The sequence below is a fragment of the Lemur catta genome, chromosome 10, assembly GCF_020740605.2.
Source record: "Lemur catta isolate mLemCat1 chromosome 10, mLemCat1.pri, whole genome shotgun sequence".
Classification (NCBI taxonomy): domain Eukaryota; kingdom Metazoa; phylum Chordata; class Mammalia; order Primates; family Lemuridae; genus Lemur; species Lemur catta.
Genome location: NC_059137.1, coordinates 37,652,741 through 37,676,341, shown reverse-complemented (window position 1 = coordinate 37,676,341; position 23,601 = coordinate 37,652,741). Strand labels below are relative to the sequence as shown.

The 23,601-nt window shown below is 37.1% G+C and overlaps 1 protein-coding gene and 1 non-coding gene across 2 annotated transcripts in view; both read right to left on the bottom strand.

Annotated features, from left to right (window-relative positions):
• The window catches only part of UBAP2 (ubiquitin associated protein 2), an 85,457-nt gene that overhangs the window by 28,673 nt on the left and 33,183 nt on the right, over positions 1-23,601 (bottom strand). Inside the window, exons 6-11 of the mRNA XM_045562965.1 lie at positions 22,579-22,656; positions 12,264-12,318; positions 10,770-10,876; positions 6,962-7,027; positions 2,234-2,286; positions 1,273-1,340 (exon numbers count right to left, since the gene is read on the bottom strand). Of these exons, the coding sequence (XP_045418921.1) occupies positions 1,273-1,340; positions 2,234-2,286; positions 6,962-7,027; positions 10,770-10,876; positions 12,264-12,318; positions 22,579-22,656 (427 nt within the window). The remainder of the gene's footprint in view (positions 1-1,272; positions 1,341-2,233; positions 2,287-6,961; positions 7,028-10,769; positions 10,877-12,263; positions 12,319-22,578; positions 22,657-23,601) is intronic.
• Positions 14,169-14,275, bottom strand: LOC123646730. The gene has a single exon (XR_006737991.1). It is a non-coding gene; the product is annotated as a U6 spliceosomal RNA (small nuclear RNA).

Below are 23,601 nucleotides of genomic sequence, written 5' to 3'. Positions count from 1 at the left end.
CCGAACATGATAATACACTCCATTAAACCGATTCAAAAGGCCAGTTCCCATTAGTTCAACTAACTGAAACTTTCACCATGCCAATGAAGACAGGCAGATTCTAGGAGAATTCAAGACTCACTTCTGATACACAGCAAAGTTCCTAGCCCTGAGTTCCTCTCCTTAAATACTGCCATTCTCTTACTCCCAGAGTCAAACTTCAATTTCCAGACTAGTATTTTGGACCCCAACATAACGTTCCAGTTTATAATATCCTAATGTCAGGAATACAAATCCAGGATAGTTGTATTACATATGACCAATCACAAAAGTTTATTACTACCAATAAACAGAGCAACTTCTATTCCAAAAGGTTGACAAGACACATGTATAAAAAACAGTACTGCACTATCTTCTGAAGAATAAATAGAAGAGACACTAAAAAGTTGAATTGTTTTTTTAAAAAATGAAAATGTTGCAAATGCACCACCTATACTAGCGGAACAAATGAAAAATGATACTACAAAATTCATTCATAAATACAATGGAGAAGGTACATGTATTTAATAAGAAATTCTAAGAAATTCACAAAATATATTGTAAGACATAACCATTAATCATTTTTATTTCTCTATAATGAAGTCTCATAACCATCTCATTTAGCATGAGAGGTTCAAAACTGTCTTCATTTCTAAGGTGTCATACATATCCAGGCTTTCATCTTTCCAGATCATTGCATTTTAAAATGCATTTTCAAAGGTGGTTAGAGTTATTGTGAAAACTAGAATATAAATAAATGCTATTCAGTAATTCAGTTCAGTGCATATTCTGAGAATATTGCGATTACTCCAAAGCTCCTTCCTTTTCTGTAACCTAGCAGATTAAAACTAGTAGAGCCCAAATAAAATAATTCTGTATTAGCTTGAGAAGATGTAAATAAACGGTATTATATGAAGAAACTAAATGATATAATGTATTAAAGTTCATTGTCAAAAAAAAATAGGTCAACAAAAGTGAAAAGAGCAACCATTAAATAGGCTTAACATAATAATCTCTGCTACAAGTGCTAATAGGGGAATCACAAAAATAATTGCTATTTTCTTTCTTCAGTGGATACGAACAATTAGGAAATGATTGAAGCTCTGTCAGCACACCAAGTAGGGGTAAAATAAAGGTTAATCTTAGATAAAAGAGAAAAAACAGAAAGACACCCCAAGATGAAAACTCTTTTCCAGAGGCAAAAAATTTCAATTATGCTTTGGAATAACAAATATAAGATGGCAAAGTGATTACCTTTGCCCGGGTGTGATGTGATTCTCTGCAGGAACAGACGAGGCAGTGAAGACCTTTGTTTCAGAAAGCTGTGAGATGTGTGGGGAAAAAAATTTTAATCTTATTCCATATAATATAAAACCCAAAACAGGCCAGACACAGTGGCTCAAGTCTGTAATCCCAACACTCTGGGAGGCTGAGGCAGGAGAATCACCCAGAAGTTAAAGACCAGCGTGCACAACATAGAGAGATCCTATCTCTACAAAAAACATTTTTAAATAGCCAGGAAAGATGGTGCATGCCTGTAGTCCTAGCAACATGGGAGGATAGGGTGGGAGGCAGGACTGCTTGAGCCCAGGAGTTACACTGAGCTATGATCATGCCACTGCACTGCAGACTAGGCAACAGAGTGAGACTCCATCTCTTTTAAAAAAAAAAAAAACAAAAAACTTCAGTCCTACATGAAACTGGTCTTCTTTTTTTTTTTTTGAGACAGAGTCTCACTTTGTTGCCCGGGCTAGAGTGAGTGCCGTGGCCTCAGCCTAGCTCACAGCAACCTCAAACTCCTGGGCTTAAGGATCCTACTGCCTCAGCCTCCCGAGTAGCTGGGACTACAGGCATGCGCCGTCATGCCCAGCTAATTTTTTCTATATATATATTTTTAGTTATCCATATAATTTCTTTCTATTTTTAGTAGAGATGGGGTCTCGCTCAGGCTGGTCTCGAACTCCTGACCTCAAGCGATCCACCCGCCTTGGCCTCCCAGAGGGCTAGGATTACAGGCGTGAGCCACCGCGCCCGGCCGAAACTGGTCATTTTTAAGGGGACACTTTTAAAAAAGCCAACTCTCTAAGAACCTGCCTAGGGTACATGCCAGAAAAGGAGTCAAAATGAGATACGATGTCTCAGGCTTTCTTCCACGCACAGATGCCCAACCATAAACCAAAAGAAAGATGGATGTGGTCTCACCCCAAACACTTACATCTTCAGTCCAGTCTTCTGTTGTCCACTCTTCTACAGAATTCTTCCAGGCCCCTGTTGGGAAATGACAACAATCACAATCCAAGTTCACATCCCAAAGTCAAATACCATCATAGTCAAAGTGTTTCCTTTTTTGCACAATGTAAGAAAAAAAGTATCAGATACTAATGAGCAATTTAGTTTATAATCTAAGAAATATGAGGTTCTTAATCTCTTCTCCATTAAATCATAATGTTCTCAAATACAACTTGTCTCGTACTACCTAAACTCAAATCAATGTCTGAAAAATAACTTTGCTTCAATGTAGAGTGTATCTCCAAACAATTCTGCTATGAGTAAAAAAGTAGGGGCACAGTATAAATGCATTTAACGGTAGGTTAATTTTAAAACAGAACAAATTTAATTTAAAGACAAATTTGCCTTAGACCCTATTACAGGTGGGTTGCTGAATTACCAAATTTAGACAAGCACCTTTTTTATAAAATATCAGCACTACTACACAGTTCCCTAATAGGTAGTCCGGCAAAGTTTATCATACTAAGTTGGCTGCTATAAGTCCTGAGGAGCAGGTACAGAGGATGTACTAGAATAGTTCTTACACAATAATCACCGACAGAACATTTATGTGCTTTAATGCAGCAATCCCCAACCTTTTTGGCACCAGGGACTATTTTGATGGAAGACAATTTTCCACGGACTGGGAGGTAGGGATGATGGTTTTGGGATGATTCAAGCATATTACATTTATTGTGCACTTTATTTCTATTATTATTACACTGCAATATATAATGAAATAATTATACAACTCACCACAGGTTGGGGACCCCTGCTTTAAAGAGAAGTGTTGGTATTCAAAAATGTTAACTTAGTATGTACAAATCCTGTAGAAAATGTTTTTAAAGACATTCAGGATAACCACCTCCAGAATTCTGGGATTCTGGATGTGTTTTCAGGTCAGTCATTGGAAGAAAAGACTTAAGCATCTGATATGCAAAATCCCATTCCTCTCCAAAAGTTTCTGTGTATTCTGGGAGAAGGGAAAAGGAGGAGGGCACAGTCCTGAGAAAAAAGAAGGTAGGCGACCAGGTCTAACGTCCTTAGAATCGTGTTAACCTAATAACCAACTTGCTCATAAATAAAATGACTGTTTCCTAGGAAAAGAGTCCTTATCTATGGAATGTCTGTAACAGCATGTCCCTGACTTAGGACTGGGATGGCTCTCTGTAAAATGTTACGTAAGTTATGCTAATATATGGGTATAAAATGAAGATGTTTCAAAACTAAAAACATTTCCTGCTGTGTGAGAAACCGACACATCAACTATAGACCTCATCTATTACTCTGAACCACAGATTGTATGTGTTGCAGGAAGGAAAACCATGGGTAGAGGCAATGGAGACCCCAGACCCTCTCCCTGTTTCTTCTGTGCCTTCTGATTGCTGGTGTCCTTGAATTATTAGTAAAATTTGATATTAAGAAAAATTTCACCAGCCTGAGCAAGAGCGACACCCCATCTCTACTAAAAATAGAAAGAAATTATATGGATAGTTAAAAATATATATATAGAAAAGGTAGCCAGGCACGATGGCGCATGCCTGTAGTCCCAGCTACTCGGGAGGCTGAGGCAGGAGGATTGCCTGAGCTCAGGAGTTTGAGGTTGCTGTGAGCTAGGCTGATGCCACGGCACTCACTCTAGCCCAGGCAACAAAGGGAGACTCTGTCTCAAAAAAAAAAAAAAAAAAAAAAAATTCAATATTTAACAATCTGATCCTTGGTGTTGACTTATTCATCATACCTTTAAATGGTTTCCATAATTTCTCCAGAAATGTCATAAAACAAATATAAATCTATGTACCTTTATGACATCTCTTTGAATTAAGATATTTTCTTAAAGGTAGAAAGAAGTAATAGTTGAAGTGCAAAACACAAGTTGCAACTAGACCAGTAGAAAATCAGTACTGGAAGCTTGTTCTCTAGACCCCTGCACAAGGCCCTTAGGAAACACGCTGTACACAAAGCTAAATGAATCTAAAGCGATCCATCCACCTACACTTCACTCTTATTCTTCTACAGTATGACTTTAAGTATTAATACAAAATCTCCAATCTTTTAATATATTTCCTTCCAGTCTTTTCTCTAAGTATAATTTCACTAAGTACAGTTTTATATGCTCGTAACTGGACTCATGTGAAAGATGTCTTACTTACAGTACAGTGTCTTACTGCCACCCCATCAGCCTTACCCTGTACTCATGCTCTCGTATTCATCACAAAAGATAGCACTCCAGTCTACACATTTGCAACTTCTACTCAAAAGCTAAGGCTGAACCTAAGCAATTTTGAGAAGACTCTAACCAAGAAATGGAAAACAATTTCATGGACTGAAAAATCAATCCTAAAACTTGCACCTTTGAGACACGTAAGATTATAATAGGAAACAATTTATGCTGGGATTTTACACAGAAACTGTTCATCAGAAATCACCAACTAATCAATACTGGCTTTAAAGCCAGTATATATGTTAAGCATGATACTAAGTATCATTGGAAAGTTGATTAAAATTTTTGCATGTGATTAAGTGATAAATTACATGAGGGTGGTTAATACATTAGAAACTGTGGAGGATGAAAAAGTTAATGAAAGCTGGAATGGTAAGAGAAAGCTTCATGGGTAAAATGAAGCACATTAGGTCGGGCCCAGTGGCTCACACCTATAATCCTACCATACTGGGAGGCCCAGGCAGGAGGACTGCTTAAGCTCAGAGTTCGAGACCAGCCTGAGCAAGAGAGAGACCCCATCTATACAAAAATAGAAAAATTAGCCAGGTATGGTGGCACTCCCCTATTGTCACAGCTACTTGGGAGGCTCAGGCAAGAGGATCACTTGAGCCCAGGAGTTTGAGGCTGCAGTAAGCTACAATGACACCACTGTACTCTGGCTAGGGAGACAGAGTGAAACTCTGTCTCAAAAAAATTAAAAATAAGAAAATTTTAAAAAAAGATCTACCTCTTTCTTCCTGGTGGTAAAATACAAAAAGAAAAAAGAAAAAACAAAACATGAAGCACACCAAAAATCTTGAAGGAAAAGAGCTTATCAGACAGGGATATGAAGAAGAAATATTTCCGGGAGAAAAACAATGATGAGGCATTACACAAATCGATTGTATATAAAACATTAAAAGTTTTCTAAAGTTTCAAATACACATTTTCTTCCATTTTTAAAAATTATATTAAAACAGACAAAAATAAGATGCTAAAAACATAAATTTTAGCATCTTAACCATTACGTTTACAGTTAATAATATTAAGCTAAAACATGCCTTCTAAAACATGATATATAAAAGATGGGTCTACCACCTAGAGAGCAGTATTTTGAAAATAATTGAACACAAATTTGGACTGCATAACAGTGTGAGAATCTGAGTACATTTAAAAGCAGGCAGGAGTTGGTATGTAGTCTATACAACAACAAGCCAATACAGATAGTTATAAGCAGAAATGCAACATGATAGAGTGGTGTGTCAGGAAATACAGGGAAAACTCCCATGTCAGGAACAAGGGCCAAGATGTTGCGGTGACCTGCCATACATACACAAACTATTAAAAATGTCAGACATTGGCCGGGCACAGTGGCTCACGCCTGTAATCCTAGCACTCTGGGAGGCCGAGGCGGGTAGATCACTCGAGGTCAGGAGTTCGAGACCAGCCTGAGCAAGAGCGAGACCCTGTCTCTACTAAAAATAGAAAGAAATTAGCTGGCCAACTAAAATACATATAGAAAAAAAAAATTAGCCAGGCATGGTGGCACATGCCTGTAGTCCCAGCTACTCGGAAGGCTGAGGCAGGAGGATCGCTTAGCCCAAGAGCTTGAGGTTGCTGTGAGCTAGGCTGACGCCACGGCACTCACTCTAGCCCCGGCAACAAAGCGACACACTGTCTCAAAAAAAAAAAAAAAAAAAAAAAAAAAAAAAAAAGCCAGACATTAAATATAGAAGTGTACACGCTCGGGTCCTCATCCTATTTTGGAACATACATCCCAAAATATGGGACAATTTCAACATTAAATTACTTTCAGATTAAAACAATAAATTTGGCTGGGCGCGGTGGCTCATGCCTGTAATTCTAGCACTCTGGGAGGCCGAGGCGGGAGGATGGCTCAAGGTCAGAGTTCAAGACCAGCCTGAGCAAGAGCAAGACCCTGTCTCTACTAAAAATAGAAAAAAATGAGCTGGACAGCTAAAAAATATATATATAGAAAAAAATTAGCCGGGCATGGTGGCGCATGCCTATAGTCCCAGCTACTCGGGAGGCTGAGGCAGAAGGATCGCTTAAGCCCAGGAGTTTGAGGTTGCTGTGAGCTTGACGCCACAGGGAAACAGAGCGAGACTCTGTCACAAAAAAAAAAAAAAAAAAAAACAAACAATAAATTTGAGATGAGTGCTTTATGTTCAGTTTAACTTGATGTTAGCCCTCTAATGAAAGCACATAAAAGAAGGCCACTTAGGAAATAGGAAAATGATGAAAATTCTGTGGCACCTTGAAGGCCAATCAATAAAACACTTCCATTAGCAAAAGCTGAAAACTAGATTATCAAGTGGTCGTAAATACATAGTTTAGAAACATTATCAGATAAATTTTTATTAGCTAGCCTTGATAAAAATGGAAGCTATTATAAATGTTTTAAAGATTTTCAACTAAATAAGTTTTTATTTTAAAGTAAAACATTCATACCTTTGAATCCATAAGAACTTTTGTTTGACAAATCCTGAGCTATGCTGTGAGCATTTGATGCCAGTTCTGTGGACCAATGTAAACGGAAGGGTTTAACACATCAAAACAGTGAAAGTATTCAACAGAGGAGAAACTGGTCAGCAAATGAAACAGAAGCTAAGAATATGCTGTGTAAACTGTCCAAGGAGAGGGAAACTTACTGAAATCTATAGTATGACAGGCCACTGTGACTCAAACTATGAATCTTGTGCCTGATGGCTCTTGAACACCCAAATCACATCAACTATACTCATTCTCATTCCCAGGTTTACCAAGTCTCCTTTCCTACTTGTCAAAGAGGACATGGCATATTCCAGTCTGTTTGACAGGTAGTATTTTTTTTAGCAAGTTTATAAATTAGCATTCTGAGCACACACCAGTCTGTCTACTTTGGTTGATGTGAGTTTTCCTCTCACTGGGAATGGATTTTTTATGATTACACTGTCAAAAGGTCAGGTTTCTGAGCCTATAAGGCTGAGCACTGGATGCAGCACTCTGTCTTACCAACAAGACAACACGACTCCATCAGCTGATGACACCTTTTAACTGTATTCTGTTAAGAGTGAGAAGGAGAATAAGAGGGGGCAGAGGAGAGGAGCTAAATGACTAATTCAACATTCTGCACTTTGTATTGTCAGTTTTCTTTTAAAGCCATTTTAATAAATGAATGGGTCCGGTGTAGTAGCTCCCTCCTATAATCACTTTAGGAGGCCGGGAGAATCGCTTGAAGCCAGGAGTTCCAGACCAGCCTGAGCAAGAGCGAGAACCCGTCTCTACAAAAAAATTAGAAAAATTAGCCAGGCATGGTGGCACACGCCTTTAGTTTCAGCTACGCAGGAGCCGGAGGCCCAAGCAGGAGGATCACTTGAGTCCAGGAGTTTGAAGTTGCAGTGAGCTATGATGATGTCAATGCACTCTAGCCCAGGAGACAGAGCAAGAAGACCCTTTCTCAAATTTAACAACAACAAAAAAATTGATGAGTGGTGGTAATTTATTGTGGCTTTAATTTGTATTTCGTCAATACTAATGATGATGAGTTCATTTTTGTGAACTCACTGGCTATCCATATATCTTCCTTGGTGAAGCATCTGTTCAAATCTTTTACTCAATTTTTATTAACTTTTTATGTTGAAATAATTATAGATTCATAGGAAGTTATCCTTCAATCTCCTCCAATGGTTATATCTCACAAGCCAGACAACTGACACGTTTAATGTGTCTAGCTCTATGCCATTTTTAATTGTGATAAAATAGACATTACATAAAATTTCATTTATACTTTTATATATTTTGTATCCAAGTCCTTTATCAAATATAGGTTTTATAAATATTTTGTCCCAGGCTATGGCTTATTCTTTCACTTCATTATTGTCTTCAGAAGAGCAGAATTTTACAATTTTTAATAAAATCTATTCTGTCAAGTTTTTCTTTTATCACTCCTGTTTATTGGATCCTATATGAGGAATCTTTGCCTAAAGTCACAAAGATTTGTCACTATAATTTTTTTGTAAATTGTACTCTGTGGTTGCACATTTAGGTCTATCATCAACTTGGAGCTGTTTTTCTGTATACAGCATTAATATATTGATTTGCCTCATAACCTTTGCCAAAATCAATTAGCCTGTTATCTATAGGAGCAGTCAGGGGAAAAAACAAGAAAGAAAACAAAATCAATTAGCCATATAGGTCTGTGTTAATTTCTAGACTTTGTTACTGATCTGTTTCAGTAACAGCTTTTGTCAATTCCACAGTCTTCATTACGGCAGCTTTAGAGTAAGTTCTTCAAATCAGGGAGTGTTGAGTTTCTTAACAACATCAGTGGGGACAGTTTTCATGTGACGGACTACTACTTTGGATTAATAAATTCAAAGACTGAGTCGGTAAACCCTAAACTTCACAACATTGAGATTTAAAATATATTAAAATGTTATCTCTCTCAATTTATTATGTCTTCTAAAATTTCTATCAATATGCTTTGGTATTCTGATAATTTGTCTTTAAATTCTTTTATAGCATCACCAAAAAATGACAAAGATTTTTCTCCCTTTCCAATCTTGATGACTTTTTTTCCTTTTTGCACTGATTAGGACCTCCAATACAGTGGTGAATAGAAGCAGAGATCAAGCACCTTTATCTTGTTTCAGAGGGAAAATATTCAATATATCACCATTAACTGTATGTAATATTTGCTGTAAGTGTTATAGATATCCTTTATCTGATTAAGAAAATTTCCTTATATTCTGGATTATCAGATATTTTTAAAAATCATGAATGGATATATTTTCTTAAATGCTTTTCCTTATTAAAATAATCATATGAATTTTCTCTTCAATTCTGTTAAATGGGTGAATAATATCCGTTTAACAAAATTTATATGTTCCTATGTTTTTCCCATATAATGCACAAAGATAGCTGGGACTACATGCATGCATCACCATACCTGGCTAATTTTTCTATTTTTTGGTAGAGATGGTGTCTCCCTCCTGATAAGGCTGGTCTTCAATTCCTGACCTCAAGAGATCTTCCCGCTTCGGCCCCTCACAGTGCCAGGATTACAGGCATGAGACACCACGTCTGGCCCATTCATCTATTAAAGTGGCTTTAAAAGAAAACTGAAAATACCAAGTGCTGGTGAGCATTATGGAATCTTATATATTCCTGGTGGGAAAGCAGTTCAAAGACTGAGTAGTGCCTACTCAGGGGCTACTTATAACTTCTGTTGATCCTCTCTACAATTTCTCTATTTCTAGTTCATTAACTGTGATTCTAAGACAGTGCTGATGTTATATGGGTATTTGCTTTTTTATAATTTATTGAGCTATGCTTCCATATTTTGGGATATATTTCAGTGCGTTAAAAAATTATGGTTTTATAGCCGGGTGTGGTGGCTCACGCCTGTAATCCTAGCACTTTGGGAGGATTGCTTGAGGCCAGGAAGGAGTTCAAGACTAGCCTGAGCAAGAGCGAGACCCTGTCTCTATAAACAAACAAACAAACAAACAAAACAGCCAGGCGTGGTGGCACATGCCTATGGTCCCAGCTACTTGGGAACACAAGGCAGGAGGATCACTTGAGCCCAGGAGTTTGAGGTTGGAGTGAGCTATGCTGATGGCACTACACCCTAGCCTGGGCAACAGAGCAAGAGACCCTGTCTAAAATACAGAACAAAACAAAATTTTAAAAAATAAATTATGGTTTTATAAATATAATCTCAATAGCTAGTTTATATAACCATGAATAAATCCTCTGAATAACTTTATATAAACAACAAATATTTACCCATTAATCTCAGAAAATAAAGGATCCCAAAACAGGAGTACCTTGTTTTGGGGAACAAAAAGAAAAACCTGCAGAAACAATGTTGCTCAAACCCATTCATTTGTCTACCCCATCATCTCACATTAATTATCTGGCGAAATGTTAGCATCCATCATTAGCAATGGAAAGTATTTTCAGTAAAAAGTGTTCTCCTATGAAATTCTATGTATCTGTGAACATTGCAAATTGAGTGTGTGGATTTGTGCTGATTCATGCAGATTACCTTACACAGCCCTACCTCAGAGTGCACAAGGAAAATCAAATGCCTTGTCATCAATGTTTGTAAGTGATAGACTTTGGAGGTAAACATTAACTAAGAGTTCTGGGGATAAGACAGTAGCCTGTTTTTCATTGTTTTCAATCTACTTAGACTTAATCTTTCTATGACAACATAAAACTCTTAATAGCTCAAACATTTAAAATCCATCTCTGACAAAAATAGAACACTTACCAGCAGTTCCCTCAGCGGCACCATTCTGCGCAGCTTCTGAAACTACCAGTGTTGTCCCACACCCATTTGTAGATGTAGAATCTGAATAGTCCGCAGGATTAAATGTACTGGGGTTTAAGAAAGAATAAAGACAAATGAAGCAGCACCAAAGTCACAAAATTAACTGTACATACATAATATTCCTCCAAACAAGCACAGTCCCTTCTAGTGGTCACTGTAAAAGACTTTACTCTCCTTCCCTTACATCAGGATGCAGATCTGAAAAGCCATAGGTTGACTAGGGACACTCCATACTCTCTTGTATGGTGGCCTTATTGTCCTAAAATACTGTTCTCTGCATCCTAAATCAGATGTGGAAACCGAGAATCTTTCAAAGCAGAGTAAGGGCTCTAACAGAAAACTAAGGCACAAATAGGCAACAAGCTTTTTCTTCCATTGTCAGAATCCAAGTTTGGCTTTGAACCTTTTACAAAAGAATTATATGCTCCTTTATGTACAGAAACACTGGATACAGCTAAGAAGAAAGTATTTTGTTCAGCACCTCTCTTTTCATTAAAATCCTAAACTAAGCACTAATAAGGAATCATGATTCAGAGGTCTAATACAGGCCAAAATAAATGCTACCTTTAAAATTTTCAAAAGCAAATACTAAGCAAACAGAAAAATCCACAAAACAGTTTAAAACTAATGGGTTAGGCTTATATCTTTCAGTGTTCCTGTCAGTTTTCTCTGTGTTTTCGTCCCTCCTTTTTCCACAAGAAAACGAGGCAGAAAATAGTAATGGTAGGAGGCACCACCGTCTGTAGAAGGCACTGACTCTAAGAGTGCTGCCCTGAAGCTATAGAGCAACAAATGGATTTTCCTTGAGCCAATTCCCTTCCTTCCTTCACTACATATGGCTTCCTTAAGATGTTTTAAAAACTTAATTTTCTAAAAATCCAGGGGGAGCTAGTATTTTAGAAGCAAACAAAAAGTAAAAGAACACCCAGAAAAAAGGAATAAACTACTGATTTGAGCAACTATGTAGTATTACAGATCAGGAAAAAATTATCACTTTTACATAAATAAGCATTGCATTTACTTGGCATTCAGGGAAAACTGCTGGATTTACCAACACAGCTATTATGCAGTGGTTTTCAACTAGGGGTGATTATGTACCCCCTACCTCAGGGAATATTTAGCTAAATCTATAGGCATTTTGATTGTCACACTATCAGGTGAGATGCTATTGGCACCTAGTAGGGAGAGAAGAGGAATGCTGCTAAACATCTTACAATGCACAGGACACCCCACCACCCTTATAAGTATTCTCAAACCCTGCCTATTGAAAAATCAATTTTATTTAGGCTATTTCACTTGTTAGTAAAATCTTTTTAAGTGTAGAAAACATCTGACCCACCAGGATAAGTAAATTAATTATAGAATAGAATAAGGGAAACTAGAATAACAACCAGGGAAGAAAATTACTACAAAAATAGGATGGATCTGACTTACCCCATGCCTTGGGTTGAGAACCTTCCTGCCCCTTTCCCTCTGCCACGTCCAAATCCTAAAAAAAAAAAAAAAAAGGCAAAAAATAATGCCTGTGTCCTACACAATTAGACGTCTTTCAACTTCTTCATTCTATACTAATTACCCAAGCAATATTATCATTGTGTCAAGCAGCACCAGCATTCCCATCTAGAGCACCCAGTTTGCTGGTCCCTGCTGACACAATTACATACCCAGTTAGTGACTTCAAAGGCTAGAAAAGGATTCAATTCTGCTTGTATAATATTTGAGGTATCTGACAGTTTAACATTGGCAGGTTACGTGCTAAGGCTGCATCTTTGCATCTTTTAAAATCAGGTAGAGCAAAGACCATGATATCATAAGCCACTACTATTAAATGAATTAAGAACCAGAAAGAAACTGCAAAGCAGGCTGAAGGCACTGTTAAAACTGTTTTTAATACCAGGATTTTGATCAATGACCAAAACGGCAGCAAGCATGAGAAAAAGCAAGCAAGAAGAGAAAATTCTGTTTAGCACCTCTCCACTTACTCTTCATTAAAATCCTAAACTGAGGATCAAAGACCTAAGCTTAAGAGCTAAAACTATAAAACTGTTAGAGGAAATCATAGGGCAAATCCCTTCCAACAGTGGATCTGTCAATGTGGATTTGGCAATGATTTCTTGGATATGACACCACAGGCATAAAAAAATATATATAGACAAACTGGACTTCATAAAATTTAAAAATTTTTGTGTATCAGAAGACACTATTAACAGAGTAAAAGGGCTATCCATATAATGGGTGAAAATATCTGCAAATCATGTATCTGATCACAAAGTAACATCTGGAATACACAGAGAATTTCAAAAACTAAACAAATAAGCAACCTGATTCAAAAATGGCAAAGAACCTGAACAGATATTTCTCCAGAGAAGATACACACATAGCCAATAAGCACATGAAAGATACTCAACATCACTGATCACTAGGGAAATACAAAACAAAACCACAATAAAATCCCACCTCACACCCATCAGGATTGCTATTATCAATACAAAAACAAAGCAAAACAGAAAGTAAGTGTTGGAGAGGATGTGGAGCACACCCTTGTGCACTGGTGGAAATGTGAAACGGTGGAGCTGCTTTGGATAAAAATATGGCGCTTCCTCAAAAATACAATGATCATATATCAAGCAATTCTGGTTCAGTGTACTATCCATATGTACAATAGAAAGCAAGGTCTCAAAGAGGAACTTGTACACCCATGTTCATAACAGCATTATTCACAATAGCCAAGAGGTGGAAGCAACCCATGTATTCGTTGAAAGATGAAAGGATAAACAAAACGTCGTATACATATACAATGGATTACTATTCAGCCTTAAAAAGGAAAGAAATTCTGACACATGTTACATGGATGAGCCCTGTGGACATTACGCTTAGCAAAATAAGTCAGTCACAAAATGTACCTAGAGGTACCTAGAATAGACAAATTCAGAGTGAGAAAGTAGAATCATGGTTGCCAGACACTAAGGGGAGGAAAGAAAAGGGATTACTGTTTAAAGAGTTTCAGTTTTGCAAGATGAAGTAAGTTCTGAAGCTGAATAGTGATGATGGCTGCACAATAATATGAATGTCCTTAATACCACTGAAGTGTACAATTAAAATTGGTTAAGATGGTAAATTGTATCTTATGTGTATTTTACAATTTAAAAAAAATTTTTTTTCCAAACATCACAAAGTGAACCCCTAAAACAATCATGATTTAGAGGTCTAATAAGGGACAAAAACTAGACGGTGGGATGAGAAGAACAAACGAGTTCCTATGGCTACAGAAGTGGCCATTTCTGCATAAACGGGGAACTCCCCATACCTTTCAAGTGGGTAAAAAAATCTATTTCTTCTTTTACTATTTTAATTTATTTTTTAATTTTTATCATACTTGCGCAGGGGCCATGCTAATCTTCTCTGTATCATTCCAATTTTAGTATATGTGCTGCCGAAGCGAGCACTTCTTTTACTATTTTAAAGAGCTATCTTAGGCACAAAAATCACTAAGACTATCAGTTTTTCTTCACTTTTAAGGAACCAAGATTGTCCACAGCTAAATCACTATGAAGTATTCTTGATGAACCCAACTAAAGCCTTGGCAGTAATAATCACAGTGATCGAATACTAAAAGGAACTATAATACACTTAGGCAAAACAATGTGCAAGTTGCCCTTATCCTGAACTTCCTCACTCCTAACACTTGATTCAATAAAATTTTGTTAATAAATGACATATTTCCACTAAAAAACAAAGCAATAAAATCAACATATAGAAGACTCATAAAGGTACAGTTTATATTATTTTGAATAGTTTATATTACCTTGTTTTTTATCATGTACAGCTGACTTAATTGTTCAATTCAAACTTAAAACTTTTAACTGTAAAAAAAAAAAAAATGCAGCATATTCATGCAATGGATTATTGTTTGGCCATGAAAAGGAATGAAGTACTGATGAATGTTAAACATTAACCCAAGAGAAAGAAGCCAGTCACAAAAGACCACATATTATATGATTCTATTTATTAGAAATGTCCAAAATAAAAAAATCTATAGAGATAGAAAGTAGATTAAATTACTGGTTGCTGGGGGTTGGAGTGGAAGAACGGAAGGGTTTCCTTTTGAGTTGATTACAATGTTCTAAAATTGATTGCGGTAATGGTTGCACAACTCTATAAACACACTAAAAACCACTGAAGTATATATACTTTAAATCAGCAGCCCTCAACCTTTTTGGCACCAGGAACCATTTTCATGGAAGACAATTTTTCCACAGATTGAGGGGTGGAATTGATTCAGGATCATTCATGTGCATTACATTTATTGTGTACTTTACTTCTGTTATTATTACCACTGTAATATATAACAAAATAATAATACAACTTACCATAGGTTGGGGACCCCTGCATGAATGAAATGTACAGGTTATGAATTTTATCTAAAGAATATTTTCTTTATTGCTTATATAAAGAATTCTTGTCCCCCACCCCCAGAAAAAAAGTAAAAAAACTTAACTGGGTTCACGTGCACCCATTGTGACATAAGAGAATTCATTTCAGTGGCATATGTGTGACAAATGGCATTAACAGTTGTTAAATATTATGAAAATAGTGGCAAATTTTATAGGTGAGATTCTGCTAAGAAAAATCTAAAATACTCGGGAAGCAAGCAAAATGTGCAAGAAAGATAAGACAGAAAAGGAAAGGCCAAAAAGTTGAAGAATTCCTCCAAGTTACCTGAAAGAAGTCAGCATCAACTACATATATCTGTCACTAAAGAGCAGCAGCTGCACCCAAGTATTAACCACAAATCAGTATTTTTTTTTTAAACTAACCCACCTTTCCCAGTAATTTTACCAAGATAACAAAATTGGTTTTTCCTACTCAGCTGGTTAGTAACACTACCATTAACATTATTTTGTGTATATATCATTTGCCTACATTGTTAGCTGGAACAAACATTGATCTAACAGCGCAGAATAAAAGATCCAGAGTCTTATTTGAGAAAACCAAGTTCAATATTTCTGAAGATTATCATAATGAATAAACCAGTGCTATGGCAAACATCATACCTTTTCTTCTAGAGGACTGGGACTCTGTACTACATCTATGTTGAAGGACTGTTCAAGTTTTAATTAAGTAATATTAACATCTTTTACACTGAAAGCCAGAAAGGAAAGTTGCTCATTACCCTTAAAAATGCCAAAACTCAAGAGCAACCAACTGCCCCTAGCAGAGCAGATCCTAACTGCAGACATGCCCCTGGACCCAAATGTGTATGTAACCTAAAGGGAAAGAAATAGAGAATGGGACCCTAATCTAAGATAAAAAGCAATCCCCTCCCTCATTCCCAAGAGATGAGAGAAGGGAGAGCTTTGATAAAAGCCAGCTGTGCCAGAAACTGTGCAGACTTGAATTTTTATCACTTCCCACTCTGGGTCATGACATGAAAGAACTTTAAGGACCTGGCTAGTTATAAAGTTCCTGAATGTTCAAGACTAGTTCAACAATATGGATGGTGCTACTCCCATGTCCAGAGACTCATGAAGGCCACACACAGAGCGCAAAATCTCTGGGCCTTCCATGGCTCAGGAACTGATGCTTACAAGCAATGCCTCTGTGCCCCTGGGCCAGGGTGTACTCCCAGAGAAACAGGAGTACTCCCACTTCCAAACCCCAAAGCAACCTAAATGAAAACAGCAAAATTCCCCTGGGATTCAGTGAGGACAAAAACTTAGAAACACCTCTTTTATCACCTATATTAGCTTTTCCTTAGCAAAGAAGTCTGATGAATGAACTTGCCACTATAATTGTTTCAGGGACAGGGAAAAACTAATGGATTCTAATACTAGTGAATGAAAAGTCTGATTTAAAAAAAGGATATTTAATAGTTTCAGAGTACATCCCTCAAAATATTTATCAATTTGGGGAGAGGAGGAGTAAGGTTACAAAGGAGAAACAAATGGCAGAAACCATTGTCCTTAACAAAGTAAGCAACATTAACATCACCAGTAATGGTAAAAACCTGTATCACGAGCCCTCTAATAGGATATATGAGGTCAGTTACTATCACTTTACGATGTTCCCCGCCAAAAAATATAGCCTGAACCAAATCATGAGGAACTCTTCAGACTGATATTGAAGGGCATTCTACAACATAAAAATTCCATACACTTTAAAACTGTCAAGGTCATGAACAACAAAGACAGATTGATAAACTGTTCCACACTGAAGGAGACTAAAGACACAAAGCAACTAAATGCACTGTGCTGTCCTAGACTGGATCCTGGACCAGAAATTTTTCTGTTTTACTATAAAGAACATCAGCAGGATAACTAGCAAAATTTGAATAAAGCCTAGAGATGGCATCAATAGTAATTTCCTGATTTTATCATTTTAACGTAGTTCTACATGGGAATATCTTTTTTAAAGGATATACACATGTGATCTAATACTAACAGACTGGGGGAAAAAAAGAAAATTTAGGAGTAAATGTCATTATGTCTGCAATTTACACTCAAAATAGTTCAGAAAAAATATCTGGCCGGGCGCTGTGGCTCACGCCTGTAATCCTAACACTCTGGGAGGCCGAGGCGGGTGGATCGCTCGAGGTCAGGAGTTCGAGACCAGCTTGAGCAAGAGCGAGACCCTGTCTCTACTAAAAATAGAAAGAAATTATCTGGCCAACTAAAAATCTATATAGAAAAAAAATTAGCCGGGCATAGTGGCGCATGCCTGTAGTCCCAGCTACTCAGGAGGCTGAGGCAGTAGGATCACTTAAGCTGAGGAGTCTGAGGTTGCTGTGAGCTAGGCTGACACCATGGCACTCATTGTAGCCTGGGCAACAAAGCAAGACTCTGTCTCAAAAAAATAAAAAAAGAAAGAAAAAATAACATGTACATATACAGAGAATAAAGCAAACATAAAAAGATATTAAAATTTGGGAAATCTGGGTGAATGGTATGCAAAATTGTGCTTTTTAACTTAAAATGTTAAAGCCGCACTGCTGAGCACTTTGGTGCACATTTTATATAAACAAGGGTATTTTAATTCTCTGAAAAATCCAAGTTTCCCATTTTAGGACCTTTGTACTAGTTCTTCTCTTCTGAGTTTAAACAGCACCTCCTCAGAGACTTCCCCGGCCCACCCAATCTAAAGGAGACCCTACTAACACTTGATCACACCACTCATCAGTTTCTTAAGATGAATATTGCTTTTGTCTTCCCTCCTTGCCAACCCAGGATGGGAGGGCCCATATATCTTGTTCACAGCAATATCTTCAACAACATAATAGGTACATAAATATTAGTTGCAGCATTTAAGACTGATATGTTCCTTTTTCATGGTCATGTCCAAAAAAAGAGAAACAAAGTAAATTTAAAAAAGAAATAAAAAAAGAAAGAAAGAAAAAGAAAAAAAAAGACAAAGAAAAAAGTAAAAGAAAAAAAAGACTGATATGTAACCTCAATTTCATAAACATGAAGTCTTTCATGGATTGAGTTAACTGTTACATTTAGAAGCACAATAATGGCACTATATAATTACAGGAAGTACTCAAGCTGTTCAGCAAATGATTTTAGAACACTGCATTTTTGTCAAATGCCATGTGGCACCAGGACTCAAGAAGGTACTGCAGAGGATTCAAAAACTAAAAGTAAAATGTTAACAAAGAACGGTAGGTGCCCAAAATTACTTTTCACTTGTATTATGTAGACCCTATTCATGCAATAATTAGTTTTAAAAATACAAGAACCAATTTGAGCTGCTAAGTACAAAACAGTGAGGTTAAGCTCGGTAAAATAAAGCAGTTAGTCTGGGAGTAAACTATTGTTGCTTTTTTCACAGCTTTACTTTTCTCCCACCCAGAAGGAAACCAACCTCCTGCAACCTCAAGTATAATTCATTACTTTCCTTGTCTCAGCCTCACCAAAAGACAGACAAGAACTATACACACAAGCCACCAAACCACATATCAATACACAAAATGGAGAAACATATAGGAGTAGAGGAGTAACTCAACTGTGCAGCTGACACTTCAACACGGGTTTGAACTGCATAGGTGCAATCACTGAGGGGGGTCAATCCAAACAAAGATTGACAATAGTATGGTTGGGATGCAAACCCCAGGGAGGACTAACATTTCCTCCACGTGGGTTCCATAGGGCCCACATTGGAACTTGAGTATATGTGGATTTTGGTATATTCGGGGGTCCTGGAATCAATCCCGTGTATAATTTCTTTCACTTATTTACATAACATAAAAATAGATGTCTACCATATTGTCTAATCTTCAAGCTGAGAATGTCATTTCTAATAAAAAACACACTCTGCTCCAATACATAAAAAACGCTTGATCAATGCCACGAAGTCCATATGAAAAGCATTTTAATCGTTTTCTGTTCAAAGCACATTCAACACAAAGTTAAATAAAACAGTAAATAAGAGCAGTGAGTCACATTAAGCTTTACATTATTTTGGAGCTTCTAAATTATACCAATACCATGGGTTTATTTACTTTTAGAAAAAATATATACCCAGAAATACAAAAGATGACAAAAGATAAGCCAGGAAATAAAAGGCCTATGTGATATATAGTCTGAAACTCTGAAATATCTGAAGGCAAGAACTCCTAAAATTATTTTTTAAATACACCGATGTAGACTACAAAAAATACCTTCAGCATCATAGCAATTTTCACACTATCTCCATGGAACAGTAAATTTCTCTCTGCTTATCTCTTTCCTCTCTTCAGAATATTGGTTGAAGGAACCCAGATTTAGTTGCTCCTAACCCTGTGATCATCTCACACATAGCAATTCCCAATACGGACCCTACTACTTACAGTAGGTTTCACAACCCTGGAGCTAAGCTTCAGGAAGGTCTTAGAAAAGCTCAGCAGGACTGCCAGCAGCCCCTTTCTCCACAGGACAAGTTATCAAAGGGCCCACTGGCAAACATACTTACCCCAGCTTCTAATAAAATTCAGTCTTAACCCAAATCCTCTGCAAAATCTTCAATTTCATTCCACTAGCCAAAAAGTTTATAGAAATGATTTTCCATGTGGTTTCAGCATAAATCTAGCTCCTCTCCACACTAGTGAAAATTATCTGCTGAAACCAACTGATCAAGCCAAGAATGAAGGGCAAAACAGATATTTCAACTTGACCACATTTCTGATTGTTTCCATTCTGTTCCTATTCGCGGTTACATCTACCAATGAGGAAATTATATGCAGTCACCATACAGTCCAGGAAAGAACATGAAGAAGTCGAATAGGCTGGGCGTGGTGACCCACGACTGTAATCCTAGCACTCTGGGAGGCTGAGTTGGGAGGATCGTTTGAGCTCAGGAGTTCGAGACCAGCCTGAGCAAGAGTGAGACCCCGTTCTCTCTACTAAAAAAAAAAAAAAAAAAATAGAAAGAAATTAGCTGGGCAACTAAAAATATATAGAAAAAATTAGCTGGGCACGGTGGTGCATGCCTGTAGTCCCAGCTACTCAGGAGGCTGAGGCAGAAGGATCTCTTGAGCCCAGGAGTTTGAGGTTGCTATGAGCTAGGCTGATGCCACGGCACTCTAGCCTGGGCAACAGAGTGAGACTCTGTCTCAAAAAAAATAAATACATAAAAAAGAAATCGAATAATGCACACATCCCTTGCAGAATTGACCTGTGACATTTGTTAAGAAAAACTCTATGGTGATTTTACATGGCCTCTTAAGTTTATTTTGGCTTCATATTTGCCTAAATAAAACCAAAGTAAATATATCAACTCTACTCAATAACACTACCCATGCTAACTCCCACATATACTTGTTCTCCAACTCACCAGCCATATCCTATAATGCATTCTTTTAACAATGACTCTATTCAATTTTTGACATGGGTCAGTCTTTAATATTTACATGTATCTCTAAGCAACCAATCCAAATGCATATAATGACTAGATTCTTACTCTAAAAGGGCTAAATTGAAGAGTTCAATAATGCAGTAGTGGGAATTCAGTCTGAACTCAAATTCAGATTTGACTATTTCTCTAAGAAGCCCATTAAGATCAGGAGAAGCATGTGAAGGCTCAAATACCCTAGAAAAGAAAATCTTTTCCATACAATTATGGAAAACAGTACCGAGGTTTCTCAAAAAACTAAAAAGAGAATTACCATACAATACAGCAATCCCACTACTGGGTATCTACCCAAAGGAAAGGAAATCAATATATCAAAGAGATACATGCTCTCCCATGTTTACTGCAGCACTATTCATAATACCAAAGGTAGGGAATCAACCTAAGTGTCCTTCAATGCATAAATGGATAAAGATAATGTGGTCTATATACACAATAGAATAGTGTTTGGCCATAAAAATGAATGAAATCATGTCATTTGCAGCAACATGGATGGAACAGGACGTCATTATGTTAAGCAAAATAAACCAGACACAGAAAAAGAAATGTCACCCGTACTCATTCGTATGTGGGAGCTTAAAAACTTGATCTCATGGAGGTAGAGAGTAGAGTGATAGTTACCAGAGGCTGGGAAGGTGGTGGGAGGTAGGAGGCAGTGGGGAAGGAAGTGGGAAGAGAGGCTGGTTAATGGGTACAAATATACAATTAGAAGAAGTTGTAATGTTCAATAGTAGGGTAAGACAACTATAGTTAATGATGTATTGTACATTTCAAAATAGCTACATGAAAGGCCTTGAAATGTTCTCAAGACATGGAAATGATAAATGCTTGAGGTGACAGATATCCTAAACACCCTGACTTGATCCTTAGGTATCATCTATGTATGTAACAAAATATCACATGTATCCAATGTATAATTATGTATCAATAAAAAAATTTTAACATAAAATTGCAATCAGTTCCATTTTCTTCACCTCTAACAGGAAAAAAAAAGGCAGAAAAATCTACTTTTCATTTCCATAGCCACCCCAACCTTCAGCAACCACCAACCTGATCAGTCAGCAGCCACTAAGTATCGAGGCAAGACCCTCCACCAGCAAAGACACTCACTGAAGGTTCAGCTGATCGTTAGCATTTTTTAGCAATAAAAGTATTTTTTAATTAAGTTTTAAGAATCACACTGTACTGTAAGTATAATACAATTATAATTTGTCAATTAAAAATAATATTATTAAAATTTTTTAAAGGCGGTATCATGTAGGTAAGACACATCTGTTAAACTAGAACGTAGGCAATTTATTTATTTTTAAACAGGGTCTTGCTCTATTGCCCAGGCTGGAATACAGTGGCATCATCACCACTCACTGCAACTTCAAACGCCTAGGCTCAAGAGATCCTCCCACCTGAGCCTTCTAAGGAGCTGGGACTACAGGCACCCACCACCACACCCGGCTAATTTTTTTTTTTTTTTGGGAGATGGGGGTCTCACTATGTTGCTCAGGCTGGTCTCAAACTCCTGGCCTCAAGCAATACTCCTGCCTCAGACTCCCAAAGTGCTAGGATTACAGGCATAAAAAGCCACCACACTCAGCCTTAACATAGGTGAACTGAATAATGACTTTTGGTCACAGCTTTTAAATTACTCATGAAAAGGGCTATCTAAGCTCATCTGAAAACAACCAACAGGTTTCTTCAAAACTACATAATCCAAACAGTTCATTCACAGGCATCAGGAAACAAATGAGATTTTAGAAGACCAATCATTCTTTCACAGCACACTGCCATTCCTAGTCAGAGCCCAGTAAAACCACCACCTGTTTCTTCCCTCTGATTGAAAGCATTTCCTTTCCTTCTTATTCTGGCTTACCTCTACCTCGGGCTCGCTTGCCACGGTCTGAAGGTTTGTCCCCTTGATTGCTATCAATTCCATTTTCTTCACCTCTAACTAAGAGAAAAAAAAAGAGCAGAAAAATCTACTTTTCATTTCTAAATCTCCTGGACATAAGCTTACCAGACACCTATTAAAAGTAAGGAATAAGTGACCAAAGAAAATCCTGAAAACTGGCTAAAATTTAAACATTGGGTTCAGAAGGATTAAGAACAAAAGTGGCTAAAAAATAAATGATAGCACATCATGCTTAATTCACAGGTGACAATTCTGAAAAGAAATTAAAATAACGAATCAAATTTTTTCCTCTTATATAGATTTGCCCTCCCAAAAAAGCACCTTCATTATATAACTATGTAATACATCACAGAATTTGCTCATAAGTTAAGTTCAAAGCCTGGAAAGGCACAGAATAGCAAACCAGTAATACCAAAGAAACACTAAATCATTAGAAAAATTAAAATGTTAGAGAAGAGTTTTCCTAGGATGCTGTCCAGAAAATGCCAGCACAATCTTTTCTTTTCCACATCCCTATATTGGCATTAAATTAATGACTCAATATCATAAAGAAATTTTACAGGAGATATTGGCATGTTTTGCCCCCTCATTTGTTTAAGGGCTTAATTCACATGTTTTTCCCCATACCGTAGTTTCTAAATAACATTATTAAAGTATTATGTTAATGTAAAATATTTTGCTTCTCGTTTATACTGTTACACCCCACTCCATCTTCATTAAAAAGTGTTTCAGGAGGGCAAAGATTCTTATCTGCTTTACTCACTGCTATATGCCTATAAAGATCCCACTACATAGCAGGTGCTCAAAATGAGCTAGCAAAAGTCTCTCAGCTGATATGTTAAATATTTATTTTATTCATTCAAAACGTAGCTACTTTGATGTTATCTCCACAGCAGGCAGGGTTGTTTTTTGGTAAATAGTACCAAAACCTGGGTCTAATGGAAAGTACTGAGAAAATCTTGCTTATGCAACAACTTTCCTCTT